Genomic DNA, 25,232 nt, shown 5'->3' on the forward strand with positions numbered 1-25,232 from the left:
GTCGTGGATATAGCAACCATCTAGCGACTGTGGATATGTATGTAATCCTTTTAAAAGTCGGTGTAGTAGTAAGGATTAAATAACATGTTCAAAATGTCACAATGAGGCAAGTCTGGTTTGTTCTGTTTTAAGTTTAAGAATCATGTGCATTTCCCTTTGCTTCTGTTGCAACTCCTGGCACATTATCGGTTCCTAATGTCAGGCGTGCTACTATGATGTTTTCAATGGGATTAAGGAATACTGACTGGACCCCAAGAACAAACAAAGAATAGTGATTCAAACATAAGCGCCACCTCCAACTGTATTGTGTTTATTTTGTGTTATTAAAAGCATATGCGGTCAAAAGTTCTAACAGGACCACTTAATAACAATAATCACCTTCCACTCCAGTGTTAAAAAGATGTCCCTCAACAAACACCTGAAGCACCTGAAAACCAACTTCCGAAGTTAACTGTGTGTGTGTATTTTCCCCCCCCAGTCAAATTAAAAGTGAAAATGTTCTGTATTTCTCAGGATGGCGTGATGTGCGCACGCAGATTTGTGTTGCCCCGTGTTTTCCCCTGGCACGGGCCCGGGTGCCAAGCCAATCTGCGGGAGTGCCAGCTGCGATGAGCCCCTGCCGCTGCCCCCAGGTCAGCGCCCTGGCAGGCCGTGATGTATGTTCCAGCACGCAGGGTGGCACGCGGGCAGGGCAGGGAGAGTCGTGCAGCTGTAATCAGCCCTGATGTATTCTGAACCCCTGCCAGCTGCCCTATTAGCTGAGTGCATCGCTCTCCCTGCCCACAGTTTGTGCGCCCCCCCCCTCCCCCCCACCCCTCGCCACCCTCTGCTCTGGGCCCCCTGGGCTCATGGCCCCACCCTCACACCGCCGCCCCAACACACCGCAATTAAACAAAACAAATCAATTTCCCCCAATTCAACAGCGCAGTGCCAAGAGCCCGGGCTGGCTGGCTTAGGGCCCCTCTGGGAAGTGCGGGGTTAATGAGGGTAATTAATTGCCCTGAAATGTGGATTATGTGAGTGGATGCTCCGCTCGCTGGCATGTTATAATCCGTATTGATTGAATCCGCCGTTTGCTGTAAAGTCGAAAGCGGCTGTGCCGACCTTAACCTCCCGCTCTCCTCAAGACTGCAGAAACAATAGAGCAAAATGGAACTGAATAGCAGAATAAGAAAATTAAAACAATAAAACTGTAGCTTTGTCTGCAGCAGAAACCCAAACCAGCACAGCCCGTGAGTCATGCTGAGAAACAGTCTCTCCCCGGGCTGTCCCTGATGGATTCCTCCAGTGGACATATTAAATGAGATTGCGTGGCGAATTAATGCATTTCCCTTACTCGTTTCACCTAGGTAGGACCAGCGCAGACGGGGGACTGTGGAGGCAGAGGTCGCGACCCGCGGCTCTGAGAGGGCGAGCCGTAATGGCCCGCACCGTCCCCCTTACACCGGCGCATTCCAGCCCATTATCACCCACACTCCTTCTCCCTGACCTCATCAAAGCTGGCCAGCCTATGCTGACCTCATCAAAGCTGGACGCCCTGCAGAGCCGAGCCTCAGCGGCCTGAGAGATAGCGAGGGTGATTCAAAAAGAAAATGTTGCGAATCGATCAGGACTCGTAGACAGAGGTAATGTTGTCATACGTGGCTCTGCGCCGCCCCTCCCACCCCTCCCTGGACAATGGAGTCTGCGTTCTGGAGACAATGTCCTCCCACACGAGAGGAGGCTGGAGAGCGAGAGGCTATGGGATGTGAGCTTTATTGAGCGCTGGAGTGATGAGCTGGGTCATGGCGTCTCTCCGCCTCATCCATCATGGTCTGGCGGAGCGGCAGCCACGCCTGAATGAGGACCTCCGCTCCCACTGTCCCATTCAGACCCTGTCACCACAGCTCACAGCCACGGGATAAAGGAGGGGAGAGAGGGAGAGAGGGAGAGAGAGAGAGAGACTAAGCGGGAGACAGATGGAGAGTGACATCGAGCCAGTTTTACAGACACAGATTAAGCGTAGTTCAAGACTAAATTCTATTCTGAATGGCGATTCTCTATACAAAACTCAATTTAGTCCAGGACTAAGTTAGAGTATGATCCTACAGAGGAGGGAGCACAGTAGACTGACACAGCACCATGAGCTCACAGACACTGAGCACAAAAAGAAAGGGCACAGTGAACTCAAAGAGAGCGAGCAGTCAGCTCACAGACGGAGAGAGCAGTCAGCTCAGACAGAGCAGTCAACTTAAAGAGAGCACAGACAGCTCACAGACGTAGAGAGCACTGTCAGTTCACAGACAGACAAAGCAGTCATCTCACAGACATAGAGAGCATAGTTAGCTCACAGACACAGCACAGTCAGCTCACAGACATAGAGCAGTCACTTCAAGGTGAGGTCAGCTCAAAGACATTGACAGGAGGACAGTCGGGTCACAGACAGTGAGAACAGTCAGCTCAGACAGACAGTCGGCTCACAGACATTAACAAGAGCACAGGCAGCTCACAGACATTGACAGGAGCAGTCAGCTCAGACATAGATAGCACACACAGCTCACAGACGTAGAGAGCACACACAGCTCATAGACGTAGAGAGCACACACAGCTCACGTAGAGAGCACACAGCTCACAGAAGTAGAGAGCACACACAGCTCACACGTAGAGAGCACACACAGCTCAGATGTAGAGAGCACACACAGCTCACACGTAGAGAGCGCACAGCTCACAGATGTAGAGAGCACACACAGCTCACACGTAGAGAGCACACACAGCTCACACGTAGAGAGCACACACAGCTCACAGACAGAGAGCGCACAGCTCACAGATGTAGAGAGCACACACAGCTCACAGACGTAGAGAGCACACACAGAGCACGGACAGCTCACATTGTACTCTTTTATTTCTCAGCGGCCCCCCTCATAGCATCGTATTGAAATGCATTACAGTTACATCGTAGAAAGCAATAAAACAAAGTACCTCAACTTGCCGATTACTTTTAAAATGAGATTATAAACAAAACAACAGCAAAAAATCTGGTGCCTCAACACAGGAAAATAAATGTGTATAATTTGTTATTTATTATAGGTTTGGCACGAAGGATTAACATGACCGAACGTCTCACGAGCTTGCACACAACCGTAGAAAATATCAGGTACAGTTCTAATCAGACCAATCATGCGGTTATGAGGAAATAATACCTGCTATTTTTATTATCTCATTCTTTTTTGTTTTTACAATTGAATCAATAAATTGTCATACAAAAGACCCTCAGTAATATCTATTTCATCAACCAGCTTCATTAGAAGAATAAGGAGTGAATGGCATGTTTAACACTATCTGGCACTCATACGTATTCTACAAACCCCACAGACTTCTGGAACAGGGCCCAGCGAGGAATCGGCTCTTCGCCAGGCTAAGAGCAGTGCTATTCAGTAAACAAACTACAGTTTGCCAAGAAATAAATACAATTCCCAACATACACCACAGTAACATCGACAAGAACAACATCAACAGCAAACAAAAAAAGGAAAACATGATTGTCTAAAAATGAAAGAGACATGGAGATGGAGTAGCTAATGACTAGCATTCAGGGTATTTAGTGGCATCAGTGAATGAGTACAAGGAGCTTGTATTAGAAGAAGTCCTTCAATGAATGACAAAGTTCAGTACTTGCTATTTTTTTTTGCATTTTGCACAGAGTGATGGGAAGGCTGCATTACAGAACGGTCTGTAGGCAGTCTTAGACAGTGCTTCAGTTGTGCAGGAACACACAGCAATGCAAGTTCTTATAGTCTCAAAAGAGATCAGTGATCAGTGTTTTTCCTTTTGATTTCTCCTAAACGGTGATGCTGGGATAACATTTCGGTAACGGTGCCTGACTCAGATGAACTCAGACCCCAGGTTTGTTAGGGCGTCTCTCCTCTCTGTGTCCGGAGAGGTCATGGGGTGTCCCTCTCAGATGCCTTTTAAAAGCTATGCACACATATGAGGGATGCCCCTCCTGGCCTTCCATCCATGTGGAGGGGGGCAGGGGGGGTGTGGGGGTCGGCGGAGGGGGAGGTCGGACGGGGAGGATCCTGTGGGATCGGGCCGAGTGCTCGCAGTCGGCTTTACTTCATGATACTCGCGCGGAAGACTGTTCGCATGGCCTTCGCCACGCCTCTGCGATTCACAAAGTCCCATTAGCATTTCACCACGATTAGCATTTCACCGTGTCGCACTGATCTTCCTAAACGCCAGCTGCCTTCGCTGTGCAAAAACAGAGTCATTGAACGGAATAAATACAGTTATCAGCATCGTCCTCAGCACTATTAACGTCATCGTTCAGTTTAAGGTGACAATTCTTTTTTTTCTCAATTTCTTTAAAGACTCGTTTGAAGACTTTTATTTTGCGCATGTTTGTTTCCGGGACTGGCCACCCTGGCGATGTGTAAGGCATTCTGCTGAGCAGTCATTGTTGGGCCTCGGTCCCCATTGGCCCTGATACCGGGTTGGACTTGGTCCCAGTGTGGTTGGTGGGTCGGGGTGGAGGTGGGTGAGGTCTGGGTTTTTGGGAAGGGGGGTTGGGGGGTGTTATACGTGGCTGAGGGACTGGATGGCGCTGGACTCGGCTGCCCGGGCCAGACTGTGCCACATGTCCGCGGGAGCGTGGGAGGCTGGGTGCAGCGTGTCCTTCTCCGACAGGGACAGCATCATGGCGTAGGCCTGGGAGAGGGAGGGAGGGAGGGAGAGAGAGAGAGAGAGAGAGATAGAGTGGTTAACAGCACTGTACAACACCCATACATGCTTAAAATAGCACTCTTCTACAAGCATTATATCATTCCCACACTCTTTCACTGTGTCCCCCACAAGCACAGGCTTTTTAGGTTCCCAGTTTTACTATCGCTAGCTTTATCAGTACCACAAATATATAAATGTTTATTCTCCTGAAACAACTGGTTTCTGTAAATTATCTGTCTCCGTATAACACCGCTATAGTGTCTGCACTGGATATAACACACTCACGGGGTCCACGTAAAGAGGCAGGACCATGCATCTCTAACCAGCCACTTTGAAACTTCTCAGCGATATTCTCAGTACAGATGGCCCAATGTTCTGAGTTTGTCTCTCCCTTGCACATTATAATAAGCTTAAATTCATGTGTTCTTCATTGTCCTGAATTTGATTCCATGGAGACCGCAAAATATGCTAACACTTTGTAACCCCATACACAAACATATGCACATGTACACATTACTTTCGCACACTGAAACCCTGACCGTAAAACAGAGGTCACGCAGGCACGCTAATGTGGCTAATGTGAGGTCTGGTTGGCCCGTTGTTACCTGGGACTTGGACTTCCTGTAGAGCGGCTGCTTTATCGAGTCGGGCAGATGCGCCGGGCCGAAGGCGGTGCTGTCTCCATCGCTGAACTCGCTTTCCTCCATCTTGTGCATGTCGGAGAAGCGGCGGATGTGGTCCAGAGCAGAGAAGCTGTTCTGATCGTCCTCATCTTCATATCTGGAACAGAGTCAGTGCAGCCTGAAGTTATGCTCGTCAGGTATGTGTGAAAGCTCGAGGCTTGGTAAGCCCTCTATTCATTTTGAGTCATTGTGTGTTTATACTGTATGTCTGTAGGCTTATATTACACGAGAATGTTTGCAGCTTACGTATGTGCGTGTGTTTGCATATGAGAATATGGATGTGTATGTGTTCCATGTTCCATCATGGTTTGCAGTTTTTGGTCAAATACCTTCTAGGGGAAGTCTTGCAATTTAGCTCCAAGTCGTCTGGTCCTTCAAAATGGATGTCATCATGAATGATGTCATTGTCCAGGTTTGCAGGGAGCGGCTCGTCTCCATGCTTTCCCAAAGTGTCTCTGTGCTCAGCTTCCTCTTCCTCCCCACCCAGCTCCTCCCCTTCCTCTTCCTCCAGCTCCTGTGACTGGCTGGGCATGAGAGCCTTCTCCTCCTCCAACTGACCACCATTTATCCTGGGCCCAGACACAGGAAACAACAGGAATGACACATTCCATTAGCCACACATAGTCTGAAAGCATTTAACCAGTATCTAAGACACACAAACACACACAAACACAGACACACACACGTACACACGCATACACACAGATATACACCCACACACAAACCACATGAAATACGCACACACAGCCAAACACATAATACACACACACACGCAAACAGACACACACACATATATACGTACACAGATATACACCCACACATAAACCCACAGACCACATAAAAACACACATTCTCACAGTACACAGACACACAAGCACTTCAGACATACACACACACAAACACAGATTGCTGTGTGAAATGTGTTCTCGTTTAAATCCTCGTCTTGTTTTCCCTGGAACACAGGGCCTTCCTGGCCCTGCGTGAACAATGGGAGAGAGCGAGGGAGCAGGCAGCTGGGGAGAGGCGATCCCCCGTTTGTCATCGGGGCTCTGGGCCCCGTCGGGCACAGGCGCGGTCAGCCACTTAACTCCCCGACTCGGGTTTTTACCGTGTTTATTTTTCTCATATCTCGTATTCATCTAATAGGCAAAATATTTAGCTGACAGGCCCATTTGGTGGAAGAGTTATGAGAGCCCTGCCAACCAGCCCATTTACCTGTCCCAGAGGAGCGAAACCCAGCTATCAAAACTGACTGTGACTTAATCTCGCCGCTGTCTCCGCGCCACAGGAAACCAGCTTCTGTTAAATCATCTGGAACCACATTAAGACCGATTCACTAATTACGGTCCAAGCCGTCTGTCGTCAGCTCCAAAAAATGCCATTTCTGGCACAAAGAGTCCCAGGCCGCGGCCCCCCTAACGCATCTCCGTGGCATGAGAGAACGGCGGAAAACACCGACACAATTACCTCTCAGATTAGGGAGGCCAGAAACGCAGGAAAGCGTCCATTAGGAAGAGAAAAGCTGAGTGTGCAGTGACTGGCGAAGGCTCTGGAGCAGGACGAGGGGATCGTTTCAGAAATTGCAAGTCACACAATGCGACAATCTCCACCATCTTTTATCAGGAACATGGCCGTAATGGCAGCTGCAGGGAGCGTGTGTTAACCGCGCGGAAACTCGCGGGGACCGTGTTGCGGGGACCGGTTTGTGGGGACCGAGCAAATCGGGGAATCGAGACCGGACCGGGTCGAGAACCCCCCCAGTGATTATGAAAACAGATTCGCTAATTACGCTTTCAAACGTGGTAATTTGCAGGGGATAAAATATCTATCAAAGGTAGTCAGGGGAGCGGAGCGGTGAGAGGAAGCACACGGCGACCCCGTGACCCCGCGCCTTCGCCCTCTTCCTGCGGGGAGACATGTTGAGGCCAGATGTGGGAGGAGAGAGCAGGCAGCCCCGCTTTCATCCACTTCACGTGTTTACCTATCCTGTGTGGCTCAGCCCTTCAGCGCGCTCGCAAAAATATCAAACCAGAGAGTTTTTAAAGATTTATATCTGCCTAATCTTTCCAATCTTCCTGAAACCGAAGCGTGCAGATATAAACTATACAGCATGCTCCCAGCGCTGGCCTGCCGTCCGAGTTCATCAAAGCGTCAGGAGTTTGCATAATTATCAGACGTAATTACACATAAATATATGTATATATGCGCACATGGCCGAAAGTCAATAGTTTTTTTAAATCTTCTGCACGTTTCCAAAATGTTGCAATTATCTAAACTGTCGTAAGCGATGACTGTCTGGATCTTACACAAAAGTGCCTCGGGCTACATGCTAATTAATAAAGTCTGAGCTGCATAAAAACGCTGGAACTGCATGCCTCTGACTGCCCTCTGAGGCTCCAGTTTAATCATCCCCCTGTTCACATTCCCACCCAGAAATATTCACTGTGCAGAGGCACGCTTGGTGTGTGTGTGCCGTGTATGAGAGTGTGTGTGTGTGTGTGTGTGTATGTGTGTGCCATGTATGAGCATGTGTGTGTGTGTGTGTGTGTGTGTGCCGTGTATGAGAGTATGTGTGTGTGTGTGTGCGCATGTGTGTGCCCATGTAAATGGGTATCTATAGGGTAGTCCATAAGTATTTGTACAGTGGCTCAAAGTTAGCTTTTTGGATCTGTACTCCAACACATGTATAGATTTTGTGTGGATTTGAAAACAATGAATAAGAGGTTAAAGTTGCGACTGAGGGTATTAAATCCATATTGTGTGAACCATGTACTGTACACATTGCAGCCCTTTTTATACAGTATCACTGACCAAATATGACTACATTGTATATGCAAGTATGTGTTCTGTCTATAATTTCCATGGAGAAATTAGAACAATTGCGTGATCGTACAGACCCACTCCAGCAGGTGGGTTTACAGTAAGAAGGCGAGGATGAGGAGGACACTCACCCTTCCTCAGAGGGCTCAGGTGAGGGCTGGTTCTGGCCGGTGCTGCCGATGAAGTTTCGGATCTCGTTGAAGTAGGAGTCCTCTTTGTCATCCAGGATGGCGCTGCTGCTGTCCAGCTCTGAGCGGGGAGAGGACAGGGCAGTGCCTGGGAAACCACAACACGTCAACATCTCACCGGCCTTTCAGCAAGCCAACAGGAAGCACCATACTGATGAAACAATATATACCCTCTATGCAGTTTATACAGGATCTGAGGAACTGAAGAATACAGTATACAGCAGCTCTCAGTGCTCTGTCAAGTGTTGTTCAGTACTGTGAGGTTGTTCAGCAGTGCTGAGTGGGGAACTGTTATGTGTCAAACAGAACCATAATGCATTGTACTTCATGTACTGTGGCTTGCTGTATAGTTATATGGCAAGTACTGTGGTGTGTGTAACATATTGTAGTATACTGTATGTAGTGTTGTAGATGGTTGTAGTGTGTATTGAGTGTAGCAGTGTCTACACACTGTAAAAAAGTGTCTTAAGAAGTGTTTTAGTCTGGTAATGAGACTTAAAATCTTAAAGTTGAAAATATTAGCTTGTTTTATGTACGGTTATGTATACTGTTTGCTTGAAAAGTGAAACGCTCTAACCCCATTGGCAAATCTTGAAATTAGTGAAAACTGTCTCACCTCATTGGTAGTACTTTTGACTTATTAAAAAACAAAACAAAAACCTAATAGAAATAAGATCTAAAAATAAGTCTAAAAATAAGACTAAAATGCTGAGATGTGCATGTATAATACTGTATATAGTGTGTTATATGTAACATGCATAATACATCATGTGTTATATGTAGAATGCGTAATACTGTATGTAGTGTGTTATACTGTATGTAGCATGCGTAACATGATGTGTGTTATATGTAGCATGCTGTATGTAGTGTGTTATACTGTATGTAGCATGCTGTATGTAGCATGTTATACTGTATGTAGCATGCTGTATGTAGCATGTTATATGTATCATGCTGTATGCAGCGTGTTATATGTAGCATGCTGTATGTAGCGTGTTATATGTAGCATGCTGTATGTAGCGTGTAGCCTGGCAGATGCAGCTCACCTGAGAGGTTTCCGTTCTCATGCTTCTTCAGGTGACGGTCGAGGTTGGTCTGCTGACCGAAGCAGCGGTCACACAGGTCGCACTTGAAAGGCTTCTCCTTGTTGTGGATGTTGCGGATGTGACGCTGCAGGTTGGAGGAGATGCTGAAGGAGCGGTCGCAGTATTTACATCTGAGGAAACAGACAGGCCACTTCATCAACCAGAGGTAGGAAATACTCACAGGTTCAACACTCACATCTACACTGAGGCCTACAGCTGCCCTCATCTGAAACACAGCCTGCCCCTGCAGATCCTTTACCTCCTACTGCACACATACACACACATTCATGTGTGCACACGCGTGCACACACAAACACACACACACATTTGTGTGTGCGCACATTCACACACGCACACACACATACACACACACACGGACTCACACAGACGCACACACATGCACTCACACAGACACACACTCACACACATGCACTCTCACACACACACACACACACACACACACGCACACACATGCACTCACATAAACACACAGGCACACACACGCACTCACATAAACACACACACACGCACTCACATAAACACACAGACACACAGACACACACACACACACACTCACATAAACACATACACACATACATACACACACACACACACACACACACACATACTGTAGAAGCCGCTCCAGGTAAAACAGCTCTGCCTCTCATCTCCAGCCAGCATAATAAAATTACATTCTTTTCTTTCAAAATAAGCATGCAACAAATTTGTTCGAACCCACACAAAATTAGACTCAAAGCCAAGTTTTTTCATGCAAAATTATACACGATGATTACATCTTTTCTTCTGCTGGAATTAACTCCCTCAATTGGCCATCCCCGAGGACCTTCTGTTATCTTCCCAAAAACTGCAATAAACAGGCTCAGATCTTTCATTCGGTGCCAGCATGTGCAGTTGAGTCTATCAGACGGCCAGCAGAGCCATCTATTTTCATACCCTGCAGTCCGGAGCCTCCCCAGGCCCTGCGCGAGACGTGTCTTTACAGTGCTCCTCAAACGCTAAATAATTATTCCAACTGCTGCGTCTGGACTTCTGCCCGCAGTCCTCATCACCCCAATTTTTCACACAACTTCCTTCTCCAGACTTCAAACCCCCTTCCTGTCACCCTGACGACTGCGACCATTTTTCATCACCAAATTATTTAGCAGAATGATAATTGTTCCAGGCTTTTTGCGGCGCAGAAACGCACACGGTCCAGCTGAAAGCGCTCTCCCGGCCGCTGGACGGGGCGCTGATGAAAAACATCCTCGCCGAGCGGGCCCTGATGAACGACCTCTGTGTGTAATCAGGGGGGCTGCGTTACCGCGCTCGCCGGTTCGGGGGAGACGGGACAGTGTGTCAGAGCGGGGCGCGACGAGGGGAGGTCGCCGTCCTGTCAGCAGCTCAATAAAGGAGCCGGAGCGTTTCCCACCGTGCCCCTGGCCCACTGCGAGACGCTCCTTTTAAGGTGGGGTCTCTGCGCCAACGCTGCCAGTTCACACAGTTTACTGAGATCCAGCCCCAAACCTCAGACCCAGTATGGTCATGTGTACCAGACAGTGTGTGTGTACGTGTGTGTGCGTGCGTGTGTGTGTATGTACGTACGTATGTGTGTGTGTCTGTGTCTTTGTCTGTGAAAGAGAAATAGTAAGACTGTATACTATATGTGTAGTATGCATGTACACATATGATGTGTGAATGTGTACTTGTGTGTTTGCGTTTGTGAATGTACACAAGTGTGCTGAATTAAGTGGGCATATGAATGTCAGAGTGAATTTGTTTGTTTGTATGTATGTGTGTGTGTGCTTGACGGTTACCTGTATGGTTGTTCTCCAGTGTGGGTTCTCAGGTGCCGAGTAAGATTTGCAGACCTTGGGAATATTTTCCCGCAGTACCTGTGGGGCAGCGGGGAGACTTCAGTTAAATTGCACCCCATGCCGAAATCAAATTAAACAGCACTGCAAACCTCTTTTACACAGGACAGCACCCTGTCCAACAAATTCCCAACAAGGGTGATATCACAACATCCAGTTCCATTCCACTCCATTAGCCAGTTACTGCTAAAACACAACATCACAAACTTGTCTTATTATTTGTGGAGGAACATAACCTGGCGTACACTGACCTGCATTCCCTATAATGTAATTATGTTAATCTCACAACCAGTTATGTCCTTACTGTTCTGAAGGAGGGGTTAGATCACCTCAGTGTGCTCTGTATTTCAGCACAGAAACCTAATCTGACCTGATTACAGCCTGGGGCTCCTCGCCCGTGTTAGCCTGGTCAGACAGGAGCTGAGGGCCTGTCTCAGTCCCAACCCTCCAGAATTAGCACTGACATTAGCACTGAAATTAGCACTGAAAATAGCACTAACATTAGCAGTGAAATTAATCCTTAGTGCACTGAAATTAGCACTGAGATTAGCACTGAAAATAGCACTGAAATTCATCTTTAGTGCACTGAAATTAGCAGTGAGATTAGCAGTGAGATTAGCAGTGAGATTAGCACTGGGATTAGCCTAGCCCGGCCCTTACCTGCAGGTGTAGCGCTCCTTGCCCTTGCGGAGCAGCGTCTCGGGCAGCGTGTTTGGGGGGGCCCTGAAGTCGAACATGCTGGGGACGGAGCGGATGAGGTCACCGGCCTCGGGCCTCAGCGAGCTGAAGGTCCCCAGACGCTCGGCCATGTTCTCGATGGCTGACATCTGGAGGAGAAGCAGACGGCGCTGAGAACACACACTCTGCGCTGGCGGGCAGCGGGAATAAGGCTCCATTGTGCTCCCGGCCTGGGAGAGGGGAGACTGCTCTGCGTTTCCCCCTGACCCGCGCCGTGGCGCTGGGTGGCATTCGCCTGCATGCGATGTAGTGACTGCGCTCACGCTTTTAACAGGCCTGTCTGACACGGCGTCACAAAAGAGCATCTGTGCACTTCACAGCCCCGTTTCTGTATCTAACAACCTGGTTTCTGCTCATCGCTACCCTGTTTCTATACCTCACCGCCCTGTTTCTGCACCTCACTGCCCCATTTCTGCACCTCACTGCCCTGTCTCTGCACCTCACTGCCCAATTTATACACCTCACCGCCCTGTTTCTGCACCTCACTTCCCTGTTTCTACACCTCACTGCCCTGTTTCTGCTCCCCACTGCCCCATTTCTGCACCTCACTTCCCTGTTTCTACACCTCACTGCCCTGTTTCTGCTCCACACTGCCCCATTTCTGCACCTCACTTCCCTGTTTCTACACCTCACTGTCCTATTTCTGAAGCCCTGTTTCTCCACCTCACTGCCCTGTTTCTACACCTCACTGCCCTGTTTCTACACCTCACTGCCCTGTTTCTGCTCCACACTGCCCCATTTCTGCACCTCACTTCCCTGTTTCTACACCTCACTGCCCTGTTTCTGAAGCCCCGTTTCTCCACCTCACTGCCCTGTTTCTCCACCTCACTGCCCTGTTTCTGCTCCACACTGCCCCATTTCTGCACCTCACTTCCCTGTTTCTACACCTCACTGCCCTGTTTCTGAAGCCCCGTTTCTGCACCTCACCGCCCTGTTTCTGAAGCCCTGTTTCTCCACCTCACTGCCCGATTTCTGAAGCCCTGTTTGTGCTCCTCACAGGGCAGGTCTGAGTGATTCTAATACACACCACTGCCCTCCCATCTCTCTGTTACCCTCCTCTCACATTGGCCTATTACACCCCCCCCCCCCCCCACCTCCACCTGCCACATACACAATGATGTTTGTGAAACTGACACACACACACACACACACACAGACAAACTCAGTCACACGTTTTCTTTCACGCTCTCATACACACATGCACACACATACATCCATCTTGTTTTCTCACCCACCCACCCTCTCTCCCACACACACACACACACGCATAAGCTTCGTCACGCAGTTCTCTCATACACACACCCACTGATCATACATTATATTTTCTTTCTCACCCTCTCTCTCTTTCTCTCTCTCACACACAAACACACGCACAGTCTGCCTCATGTTCGGGGGTGGGGTGGGGGGGGGGCGCTGCCAATTTGCTAAAAGTCTTTCATCAAATATGGTGAAATTCTCGGAGGAAAGCGGAGATGCATTTACTTGTCAGGGGGTGGCTGTGCACGCAGTGCGGGCCGGGGCTGATTCATAATCAGCGGCTGGCGGTAAAGCACTCTGAGCACAATGCGAGCGGACAGCACATTCGTCAATATGAAAGATGTTGACATTACTGATCAGGGGCCAGACATGGGTAATAATGATATGGTTGTGTGGGGAGAGGAGGGGTCCCCCCGGACCAGGCAGCCTGTCAGGACCCCGGCTCGCCCCTTTTTTTCAAGGGGAAACAAATTTGCATTATTTTGCGTGTATGGAATTTTTTTATTTTTTTTCCCCGTGCGTATTTTAATACGCCCGCAAATCAATCTGTTTCGGGCCGTCGCTCTGCGGCCGACAGTCCATCAGCGCCGATCCCGCGGCCTTTATGAAGCAGCGCCGGGAACGCCGGATCAATGGCTGCCCACCCCGGACCGCCGCGCCGATTAGCGCTGACAGCCCGCCGCAAACTTCCCGCCCCGTCTTCGGCCCCCGGACCCGGAGACGGAGCGGGAGCGTCCGGGAGCGTAGCCGGAAAGCCGAGCGGCTCGTCCGTTTAATTGCGGGAATCGCGATTCCGATTATTCCGGGGCCTGGCGGCATGAATCTCCCCGTTTGGGAACGACGCGCTCGAGGTGGCGGGATCGTAATGAAATGCAATCATATTTCTTTTAGATGTGCGATATGTATTCTCCCTGACCTCTTTATGGGGGCGAGTAAAATATTATCTGTTTCTATTTTTCAATGGCAGCGATTACTCCTGTGAATACCAGGGGTTTTAAAGCTGTCGTTTTCAGACCCCTCAGTTTTAAAGACGGAAACACGAGCAGATATTTTACTCACAGCCATCAACCCTCCCACCCCACCCCCCACCCTATGCTAAGGACCTGTTAGGCCTACTCCAGCAGCTGCTGCCCTCCCACTGGGAGACAAACATTTTCACTTGATTACAGGCATTCAAAAAATGTGGATTTGGAAAGACTACAATGAATGTATTTTTAACGATATAAGTTAAGTCTCCTTATCATCCATACAATCCAGCAGATATTTCCACCTAATGATATCCCTGCTTTATTTGATCAGCCATCCAGCAACATTCTCCATAAACCCAGGAGAGTTGATATCAGCCCTTCATCCTACAGTCCTTCAGCTGAACTGTGCAGTCGCCTGCAGGTACAGGTACCTGGTCACTCAACACGTATTTTAGTCTTATATTTGGACTTAAAATCTTATTTCTATGACTTTTTTTTGCTAAATAAGGGGAGAAAGTTTAGACTCATTTCAAGATTTACCAATGGGGTAAGAACGTTTCACTTGTCAAGCAAACAGTATCTTAAAACAAGCTAATATTTTGTAAAAAAAGATTTAAAAATATTAAGTCTCAGTCCAAGACTAAAACACTTGTTAACACAGATTTATTTTTTAGTTCTCTAGCGAAAGTTGTAGCGAGTAACTGAATCCCTCCCTCCCTCGGTGGAAAAGTCCAAAAGGTTTGCTTCCATCACTTCATCTCTACCGGCATCATGTCATAAAGTAAGCAGGCAGAGCCAGCACAGGTGGAGGAGCACCTAAATATCATATAAAAATACGGCCCATTGGGGTGCGGCAGAATGTGGACACACTATTATCCTGAGCGGTGCTGCTTCAGGGTCAGGAGCTTGTAACTTCAGGTCGTTACTGTCTCGGAGAGCGCTAGTTTGGGAGCCCTCAGACGACAGAGCTGATTGGTCCCACAGATGAGACATAAGGGCGGATTCTCTGCCCCTGCGGGCCCCCCGGTCTGGGGCCAGTTGCGGAGGAGGGGACCGGGGACATAACTCAGTGTACGCTCTGGGGAGTCCTACTGTACTGAACAGGGCCCATTATAGCCTACAGCGTGGGGGTGGGCCCGGCCCATCAATCACAGCCCCAATACGGAGAGGGGGAAGGAAAGAGAGAGTTAGGAAGGAAGAGAAAGAGAGAAGGAGCGAGAAAGGCTGGGCGGTATTTTGACCTGCCGCTGCCTGAAGTGACACAGAAAAGCACTCGGTTTAAGCCCCTGCACAAACGCACGGCTCTGTATTTTATTGCTTGAATTTCCGGACCATCTGCACGTCTAAAGTGATGAGTGCTGATTGAAGGAGAGCGAGGGAGGGATAAGGAGATAGAGAGAGAGGGAGAAGGAGAGAAAGAGAGAGAGCAAGTGAGGCACTCACTACAGAAGGTCTGAATGCATGTATGTGATGATGTCATTACCAGGAGGCCACCTCCCTGGCTCACCTCCCAACTTTTCTAAACTCCAGGACTGTACACACTGGTGTACACTCGATGTACTGCTGTTATTTTGTCTGGACAGATACCACACAGTAATAACATAGTCTCTGTTCGGCAGAGAAGTATTACTGTTTATTCTGAGAATGTGCCCAGTGAAATTCTTTGTGAGGGGTCTGTAGTTTTCACAGAGATGCCCAGGCGAGGAATAGCTCAGTGTGGGAGGAGAAGCAGTTCGGTCTAGCGCAGGCATCGCTGTGCCAAAACCACAGAGGACAGAGTCCATGTGTCCTCAGCGCACACCAGCCACTGGCACCAAGACCCAGTTGGCTCAAAGATGCAGGGCAGGAGCAGTCAATGAAAAGACTGCTCCTTAGTAATTCACTATGGAGTTTCTTTTGTAATTAAAGACACACTTCAGAAATACACCACAAATGTGTAAGTGCATCACATTACACATACAACATTATTTATTTTTTCACAGACGCGCACACACACGCACACACACACACACACACACACAACTGCAACAACACACACACACGCTAATGGAAAATATCACTTGTGTGATGCATCACTTCACCAGACTGTCATGTTTTCTACTTGGTTAATTTACACAGTCATTCATAAGGATTTTACATGAAGCCATTTTTACTCGGTGCGCTTGCGGATTGCGTGAAAGCCATCTGTCAAGACCACAAGGATATGGTGAAAGCTAGCTATTATAATACCACAGTGTATTTAGTCAAGTCCTCTGCCACTGACTCACTAACTATGCAGCCTTCTGCAGGCTCTGTGGTTAAGCCCTTTTTTTCCCGTCAGAGGGACTGCGGTGCCAATCTCCGATATCTGTGATACAAATTCAGAACTAAGCATTCCAAATTCTATAAAAAAACAACAATTTAAGCAGCATTTGATCAGAGGTGATGATTAACAGACTTGAACCCATAGGCAAAGTTCTCTGGTTCACACGCGCAACAGTAGTTGATGAATTATAGTTGGCTAAACCTCCGATTTGCTTATGGCTTGAAATATTTCCCCCACAGTGCAACAACTCCACATGTAGTTAAAGTTAAAAATATATATTTGTCACAAATCTTTTCACAGTTACACCCACGATATTTACTGAAATTTGTTACGAAATCGGTAGACCTACGACCAAACTACCCACCTGTGGGTGGAAGAGGAATCCGGGTGCTGGCCGCATGTATTTGTCTTTCAGCGCCTCAAACGGATCATTCATCTTCCTCTTCTCAACCCTGCTGATGTTACACTTCTATCAGTTCTTATATGCTGACATTCACATCGCTCTGTTCTTACAGTGCATCAGTCAGTGAGTCAGCCCACCACGTCTTATATACTAATCACATACACCATATCACTTCTTTACAATACATGATAATATATGAATAAATATGTTAATACATCGATGACTCTTAAGTTCTCATATGCTAAGGTGCAGTACCTCTGCTTTAATACCGTTAAACTAGCTGAATCAATTATTACTTGAAAAAAATCTTAACCACATAATGCTCTTCACAGAACTCATGGATTACTGGCGGTATACATATATATATATATATAAATTCTTTATTAGGAATAGGAATAGTAGGTAGGGGGTGTAGTAGGGTGTAGTCAGGCTCTGCCCTGGAGATTCACATTACCTGTAAATGGGGTCCATGAAGAAGGGTGTGGGTCGGGCGTGCTGTAGCGAGGAGTCCGCTTTCGGCGTGACCGCCTCCGCCTTCTCCTCCCCAAACACGTGGTTCTTCCTGGACTCCTCCCTCTTGGTAGGCCCGCCCCGGTTCCTAGCGCCCATGCTCAGGTCCAGCGGCTGATCCTGATTGGCTGAGAGCGGGGTCCCCGCCTTCGACGGGGCGGGCGGAGGCGCCCTCTCCTCCTTGCGCTTGGTGGTGAGGTCGAAGGGCGACTCGGAGCTCCTGCTCCGGCTCTTCTTGGCGTCGCAGGGGGGCGACTGCGGCTCCACCTTCAGGAGCGGGGGCCGCAGGTCTCTTTCGGGGAGGGGGTAGACGGGCGGGGAGAAGGCCGGGAAGAAGGGCAGGGGGAACATGGAGGGGTACGGGAGAGCGCCCACCTTCCTGTCCTGCAGGCTGGCCAGCCCCGAGGAGCCGAAGTACTTCTCTGCGATGGAGGCGATGGCCTTGATGGAGTCGTTGACGGCGCCGGACACGGCGGTGCGCTCGTCCAGCGCGGGCGGGGCGGAGGGCGGGCTCTGAGGGCTCCCCGTCTTCCTCTTCCGCGGCTTGCCGTTCTCCCGCGCCCTCCCGCGCTCCGCCTCCCGGTCGGCCTCTGCGGTCCTCTCGCGGTCGCTGTCCGGCTCGCTCTCTAGCTCCGAGCCCGACGTGGTCTCCAGGTCGCTGCCGCTGGGCGTGCTGACGTCGTCCAGGTCGCTGCTCTCCGATTGGTCGCTCAGCTTGCCCGCGCGCCTCTGTTTGGCCGAGCTCTGCGACTGGGCGTCGCCGCTGAGGGGCTCGTCCGGGACCATGTCCCTGCAGAGCGTCTTCAGGAGGTTGCGGGCGCCCTGCGTGCCCTGCAGGGGGGTGAGGAGCGGGCTCTTGCTGTGCTCGGTACCTGGGGGGCCCCTCACGGGGGAGGTGGTGGGGATGAGGGGGGGGCGGTGGTACAGTCCGGAGGGGAACAGGCCCGGGAAGGTGAAGGGGAAGGTTGGAGCGGAGGGGAAGGTCAGACCGCCATGGTGTCGGTTCGCCCCGAAGTAGTCCGCCAGCCCGGCGCCGGCGTGCCCGACCATGCCCAGGGTGGACTTGTCCAGCACGGGGGTGCCCGGAAGCGAGATGCCCTGGGCGAATAGCCCCCCCGTGGCGAAATGGTTCTTCCCCTCGCAGAAGCGGCGGTGCTTGTTGAGGGACGAGGTGGTGCTGAACATCTGGCCGCAGTCCTTGCACTTGATCTGCGTGCGGCAGTCGGCGTGCATGCGCTTGTGCCGGCACAGGTTGGAGAACTGCGTGTACGACTTGTGGCACACCTCGCCTGGAGACACAGGGAGACAGACACGCCTCCCTCAGACACAGGGCTCAAACAGGGCTGCGACCACTGCATGCTTCAGGATGTACTGATAGGGTCTGCACAGACTGCTGGTAATAGGGTCTGCATAGACTGCTGGTGACTGGGCTTGAACAGACTGCTGGTGATAGGGTCTGCATAGACTGCTGTTATGGGTGTTTGCTAAAGGCAGGCTGTTACAGAGCTGGGTGTAAGGCAGCAGAGCACTCCTGACTCAGTAGCAGGCTGGCTCCAGTGCCAGCGGGCCAGAGACACACTGAGCACAATGACTCTATTTTAAGCCTGAGAAGGAAGCTGAGCTGAATGAATCCTATCCTGGTTCCCATGGACTCAACTTGCACACATCGTTTCCCCCTTCCCCCTTCCCCCTTCTGGCAGCCCTGAACCAGGACCAGGGTTTATCTCACACACACACACACACACGCACGCACGCACACACACACACACACACACACACACACATACATACACACTGCATCTCACACACACACACATACACTCACAAATGCACACACACACTGCATCTCACACACACACACACACACACACACACACACACATACATACATACACACTGCATCTCACACACTCACACATGCACACACACACTGCATCTCTCTCACACACACACACACAAACACACACACACACACTGCATCTCACACACACACACACACACACAAGCACACACACACACACACTCACACTCACACATGCACATAAACAACGGCATCTCTCACACAGAAGGTAGATCACACTACATCACACACATTCCATAGTCCATTAAATGATAGTGCCACACTCTATAGTGTACGCTGCAGAAAAAAGTGTTTTATAGAATACACAAGCCATAAAACACATTCTAATACACACAGTGTACAGTACAGCTGTACACGGTCTGTATTACGGTATAGAGATATCTGACAATCTATATCTAGATCGCACATTATATAAAACATCAAGTACATCATAATGTATAGCTTTCAAAATATGTGACCAAAACTCAACAGAGTACTCCAAATGTGGAAAGCCTAAGGCATTGTATAACTTTGCTGAACTGAAACACTCTATCCTTCTTGCCTTATGCCACAGCACCATATTTAACATATGTCTAAGTTGCTGACATATTTGAATCCACTATCACACCTCAGATTCTTTTACGTGTACTTTTTCACGCCCTTTCTTTATCTACAGAATAACATATAGGTGTGAATCGCAGGCCACAAGAGGAACTGAGCTCCTCCACTGTACACTCGTGTCAGCCCCTATTTCATCTTTCTGTAAACCGTAACTAAATATTATAAACACATTCCTGGATCCTTTAAATAACACAGCTGAGTATCTAAATAAATGATCAGCACTGTGCTCTCTGGGGCAACAGCAGCACCTGCCCTTCGTAAAGAAGCAGTGCGTTTCTGTCTGCACTTCTGTCTGCATCTCCAGAACCACTACGTACATTTATTACACAAACACACGCACACACACACACACGCAGACACACTCACTCACACACATATGTATACAGGCAGACACACACACACACTCATGCACACACACATGCAAACATACACACAAACAGAAGGTGGAGCCATTCATAATGTCAATGTATCAGGGTCAATGTAAAAGGGTTCATATATAATGGTTAGTGTGTGTGGGTGTGTGTGTGTACAGCCAGTGCATGGGGGTTAGAGTGTGACAGTAAATGTGGGGCTCTATACAGTGTCACTATAGGGGACAATATGGAAGCTACAGTGTGATTGTACAGTCCTGTAAACCAGAAAATGTTAAATATTTGTACATTTAATTTAACCTGCATACGAATTTAGAGTTGATACACCTCATGTTGTAATTATAATGAAGGTATAAACTATAAAAGGTACATAATTTACATTCATATCAGCAGTAGGCAATCTTCAAAAACAGCACATTCCACAAAATATAAAATATAACAACTTGATCGTCACACCATGCTTGATGACAATTTATAAAACATTACATGCTGAAATGAAGAATTCTAAACATTGTATTCACTTTGTATAATTAATTATCAACTACTTTTTCCAACTTAATTTTCACGGTTAACATTAATATACCTTGTAATGACCAATAATATACCAAGTAAAATACCGTATTGGCTAACACCACTAAAACACAGCCATCGGAATGTCTATGCTAGCACAAACGGGGACATTTCTGTCTATGAAAGAGCCGTAAGAAGTGTGCAGACTTACATATGAAGGGTCTGACACACTTACATATGAAGGGCTTGACGCTGCTGTGGATATGCTTGTGCTGTTTGAGCCCTGAGGAGGTGGCGAAGGTCTTGCCACAGTCGGGGCAGGCGTGCGCCCGCGCGCCCACGTGCTGCGACCGGATGTGTCTCTGCAGGTTACTGGGGTCTGTGAACACCTGCTGGGGAGGGGCAGAGAGAGGGGTCACTCACCTGAGCCGTGGAAGAGGCATGGAACGCGCATGCGCCCATAGACACGCGCATGTACACGCGCGCATAGACACGCGCACGTACACGCACGCACACACACGTACACGCATACGCACACACACACACACACACGCAGGTACACACACACACACACACGCACAAACACACGCACACACACATGCACGCACACACACGCTCTGACAAATTCATACAAACACACTCAGACCTGCCCATAACATAATCCAAAAGTAGCGGCTTAAAGATCAGATAGGTAAAGGATAGGTTTCCTGTCTTAACAAAATATTACATGTTTTTTCAGTTTATATTATATTATTATATTATATTAATTTCGTTATTTTTCACAGTAAAATAGAATCAACGCACATTATAAAACAATAATATATCCAATTATTTGTTCAAGGATTGCATGCAGCACCCTGTCTCAGATGTGTACTGCAAATACTTGACAATGTCTCCTGTTTTTACCATTTTTTTCCCAAAAGTATATTTCAAATACACATGGTACCTCATGTAGATATGACAGTTCTGGAGTTGCTGTAAGGTGTATTTCCTCACTTCAAGGAGGTAGGCTACTGACTCCTATACTTCAAGTCTTTATGCTAAGCTAACCGAGCCAGTGAATTCACAAAAATAATAAGATTTATTTCCCAAAATGTTGGTGTATTCCTTTAAAATATGTATTTCTTTGCATTACGTTTCTGTGACACTTTTTTTACATTTTATTAGTTTATGGTTGAAAACTTGGTTATGATGTTTCATATTTTTATAAATGTAATACATTTTTTTATCATTGAAAATAAACATATTTCAAGCTACTGTAAAGGGTTTCAAGCTGAAAGTTATTGGGTATACTGTATGTTCAATGTGGGATGTGGTGCAGACATATGTGTACAACAACAGTGCTATAATTTCATTAGTCTTCACTGTACCTTTGAGCAGTTTTCACATTCGTAGTGCTTGCCACTGTCATGTGACATCTGATGGCGAATCAAATTGGATTTCCAGTTGAAGGCTTTGGGGCACTGGTCACATTTGTACTCACGCTCCTCTGAGTGTGTCAGAGTGTGTACCTCCAGACTGCAGGACAGACAGAGAGACAGACAGACAGACAGACAGAGAGTCACCACCAGAGCCAGCTACAACCAGCCTATAATACAACCACTTCTCCTCTTTCTAACCTCATATGTCAACCAGCAAATCACTATTATACAGTATCACTTCACACCAATCAATACAAATCAATACAATACCAGTTCCCCATTTGGGAGGGTTAATAGAGTGTACAGAGGGGCATACGATAGGGGCAGACAGCAGATTAAGGAGGGGTGTGTGTGTGAGTGTGTGTGCATGCATGCGTGTGTGTGTGCGTGTGTTTGGGTGTGTGTACAGTGTGTGTGTGTGCATACGTGTGTGTGTATATGTGTGTTTGGGTGTGTGTGAGTGTGTGTGTGTACAGTGTGTGTGTGTGTGTGGACAGTGTGTGTTTGTGTCCTGTGTGTGTGTGTGTGTGTGTGAGTGTTGTGGGAGAAAAATATAATGAGTACAATGTAACCTAGGATATATGTATCCAGATATGTACAATGCATATAGTTAGAAAACTGCTTAAAAAGAATAAATTGTGCTTGTGACAGATATAACCAGCAAAAATATAAGGGAGGGGTGAGTGCTCTGCCACGGCTTCAGGAGATAAGACAGAACACCCTCCCATTGTTGGGTGTGATCAGGTGCTTGTTATGATAGAAAAGGATGAGGAGGAAGCGCATCCAAGGTTGGTTCCTCCTTAACCAGCCTAGGAGGAACCACGGATGATAAATATAGCCTTTGAAGATACTGTAGCAGTGGGTTAATTGCAAAACAAATGTTATATGACTTAAGGAGCAGATGTGGGCCTAGGAGTACAACGCGTGGGAAAAATACTGAGACACTGTCTGAAGATGATTGGCTTTCATCCGTAATGTATTCATGTGATAACTTAGGATGTGTAATGGTATAAGAATGGACACCCTGTCATGTTATAGGGTTAATAAAGTTTGTATTATTGAAACTCTCCTTGCTGTGAAAGAACTGGGTTCTTTTAAACGGGAAATGTTGCTTGCAAGAAGTCTCTCCTAACTCAAAGGGAATTTTCCCCAACAGTGTGTTTGGGTGTGTGTGAGTGTGTGCGTACAGTGTGTGTGTGTGTGTGTGTGTGTGTGTTTGTATCCTGTGTGTGTGTGTGTGTGTGTACAGTGTGTGTGTTTGTATCCTGTGTGTGTACAGTGTGTATCCTGTGTGTGTGTGTGTGTGTGTGCTGGAGAGCTCGGGACGTCTCACCTCTGAGCGTCAGAGAACACCTGATCACACTCCTTACACTCCAGGAGGCCGTGAGGGAGGTGGTGGGTGCGCAGGTCATGGGGATCCCTCAGTTCGTGGAGGTCCCGCAGGTCTTGGAGGTCCCGCAGTTTTTGAGGGTCCCTCAGATCTTGGAGGTCCTGCAGGTCGTGGGCAGGGTCCCTCAGGTCGTGCAGGTCCCGCAGGTCATGGGCAGGGTCCCTCAAGTCTTGGAGGTCCCTCAGGTCATGGACAGGGTCCCTCAGGTCCTGCAGGTCGCTGGTGGCCGGGTTGGGCAGGCTCTGGTCCCCCAGGGAGAGGGCAGAGTGGGGAGACCCGCAGGGCTGCTTCTGGTGCTCCAGCAGCTCTGGGCGAGACTCAAAGTGCTGCTCACACTCCTCACAGCGGTACTGTCTCTCCTCTGTGGGACAGAGAGACGGAGACTGTTAACTGCTCTGTGTGCGTGTGTGTGTGCGTCTGCAGTGTCGATGTGTGGACATACAGTATGTGTGTGTGAGTGCACACGTTCATGTGTCTGTATGCTTTGTGGGGGTGCATATGTATGTGGGTGCTTGCGCGTGCGTGTGCACGTGCGTGCCTGTACGTGTATGTTTGTGTGCCTGTACTTGTGTGTGTATATGTGTGTGTGTGTGAGAAACTAACCGTGAATTTCAGGAGCCATGGCTTCACATGAACGCTCCTCTGACTTCATGTAAAGTAAGAGCTCCTCTCCAGGGGCAATATCCCGCGTCACTCTGTATGATATCTGCACAATCACAGCAAGAGAGAGGTGTTACTCTGTATGATATCTGCACAAACACAGCAAGAGGGAGGTGTCACTCTGTATGATATCTGCACAAACACAGCAAGAGAGAGGTGTTACTCTGTATGATATCTGCACAAACACAGCCAGAGAGCGCTGTTACTCTGTATGATATCTGCACAAACACAGCAAGAGAGAGGTGTCACTCTGTATGATATCTGCACAAACACAGCAAGAGAGAGGTGTTACTCTGTATGATATTTGCACAAACACAGCAAGAGAGAGGTGTTACTCTGTATGATATCTGCACAAACACAGCAAGAGAGCGCTGTTACTCTGTATGATATCTGCACAAACACAGCCAGAGAGAGCTGTTACTCTGTATGATATCTGCACAAACACCGCAATGGAGAGATTAAACACACCTCCACACTGTACCCATCCACCTGACCGTCACACACATAACGGAAGCTGCATAATCGTTTCCGTTAGGTGTGTGATAGAACTTTAATGCAAGCTACATTAAACCTGAAATAAATACTTCTCAAGCTTTGGAATAGCTACAGAGTGATGGCTACAGAGAGAGCTGGGATCACAGTACAGAATGTATCATGGTGGGAAATCAAACCCATGGCCACACAACCTCTGCAGAAAGCTTTTATTCACTGAGCGTAGAGTGCAAAGACACACGCCCATGTACCCCCCCAGCTGGGCTGTGCCCTCACCGTGGGGGTATCACAGCGACCCCAACCCCAGGTTAGGGCCGAGCAGCATTAAAGGTTATGGGATTGTCTGACTTCCCCTGCGAACACAATGGCACTCTGCGAACAATCGGGAGCGCATTATTTTT

General features: G+C 48.4%; 1 protein-coding gene across 1 annotated transcript in view; it reads right to left on the reverse strand.

The window, feature by feature from the left end:
- Positions 1-2,863: 2,863 nt before the first annotated feature.
- The window catches only part of mecom (MDS1 and EVI1 complex locus), a 137,302-nt gene continuing 114,933 nt past the window's right edge, over positions 2,864-25,232 (reverse strand). Inside the window, exons 4-16 of the mRNA XM_061217114.1 lie at positions 24,283-24,385; positions 23,623-24,040; positions 22,239-22,386; positions 21,104-21,257; positions 17,471-18,815; positions 16,978-17,065; positions 12,006-12,172; positions 11,289-11,366; positions 9,436-9,605; positions 8,336-8,480; positions 5,714-5,953; positions 5,307-5,481; positions 2,864-4,686 (exon numbers count right to left, since the gene is read on the reverse strand). Of these exons, the coding sequence (XP_061073098.1) occupies positions 4,555-4,686; positions 5,307-5,481; positions 5,714-5,953; positions 8,336-8,480; positions 9,436-9,605; positions 11,289-11,366; positions 12,006-12,172; positions 16,978-17,065; positions 17,471-18,815; positions 21,104-21,257; positions 22,239-22,386; positions 23,623-24,040; positions 24,283-24,385 (3,363 nt within the window). The 3' untranslated portion in view covers positions 2,864-4,554. The remainder of the gene's footprint in view (positions 4,687-5,306; positions 5,482-5,713; positions 5,954-8,335; positions 8,481-9,435; positions 9,606-11,288; positions 11,367-12,005; positions 12,173-16,977; positions 17,066-17,470; positions 18,816-21,103; positions 21,258-22,238; positions 22,387-23,622; positions 24,041-24,282; positions 24,386-25,232) is intronic.

Source organism: Conger conger, chromosome 13 (assembly GCF_963514075.1).
Source record: "Conger conger chromosome 13, fConCon1.1, whole genome shotgun sequence".
In the NCBI taxonomy this organism is placed as follows: domain Eukaryota; kingdom Metazoa; phylum Chordata; class Actinopteri; order Anguilliformes; family Congridae; genus Conger; species Conger conger.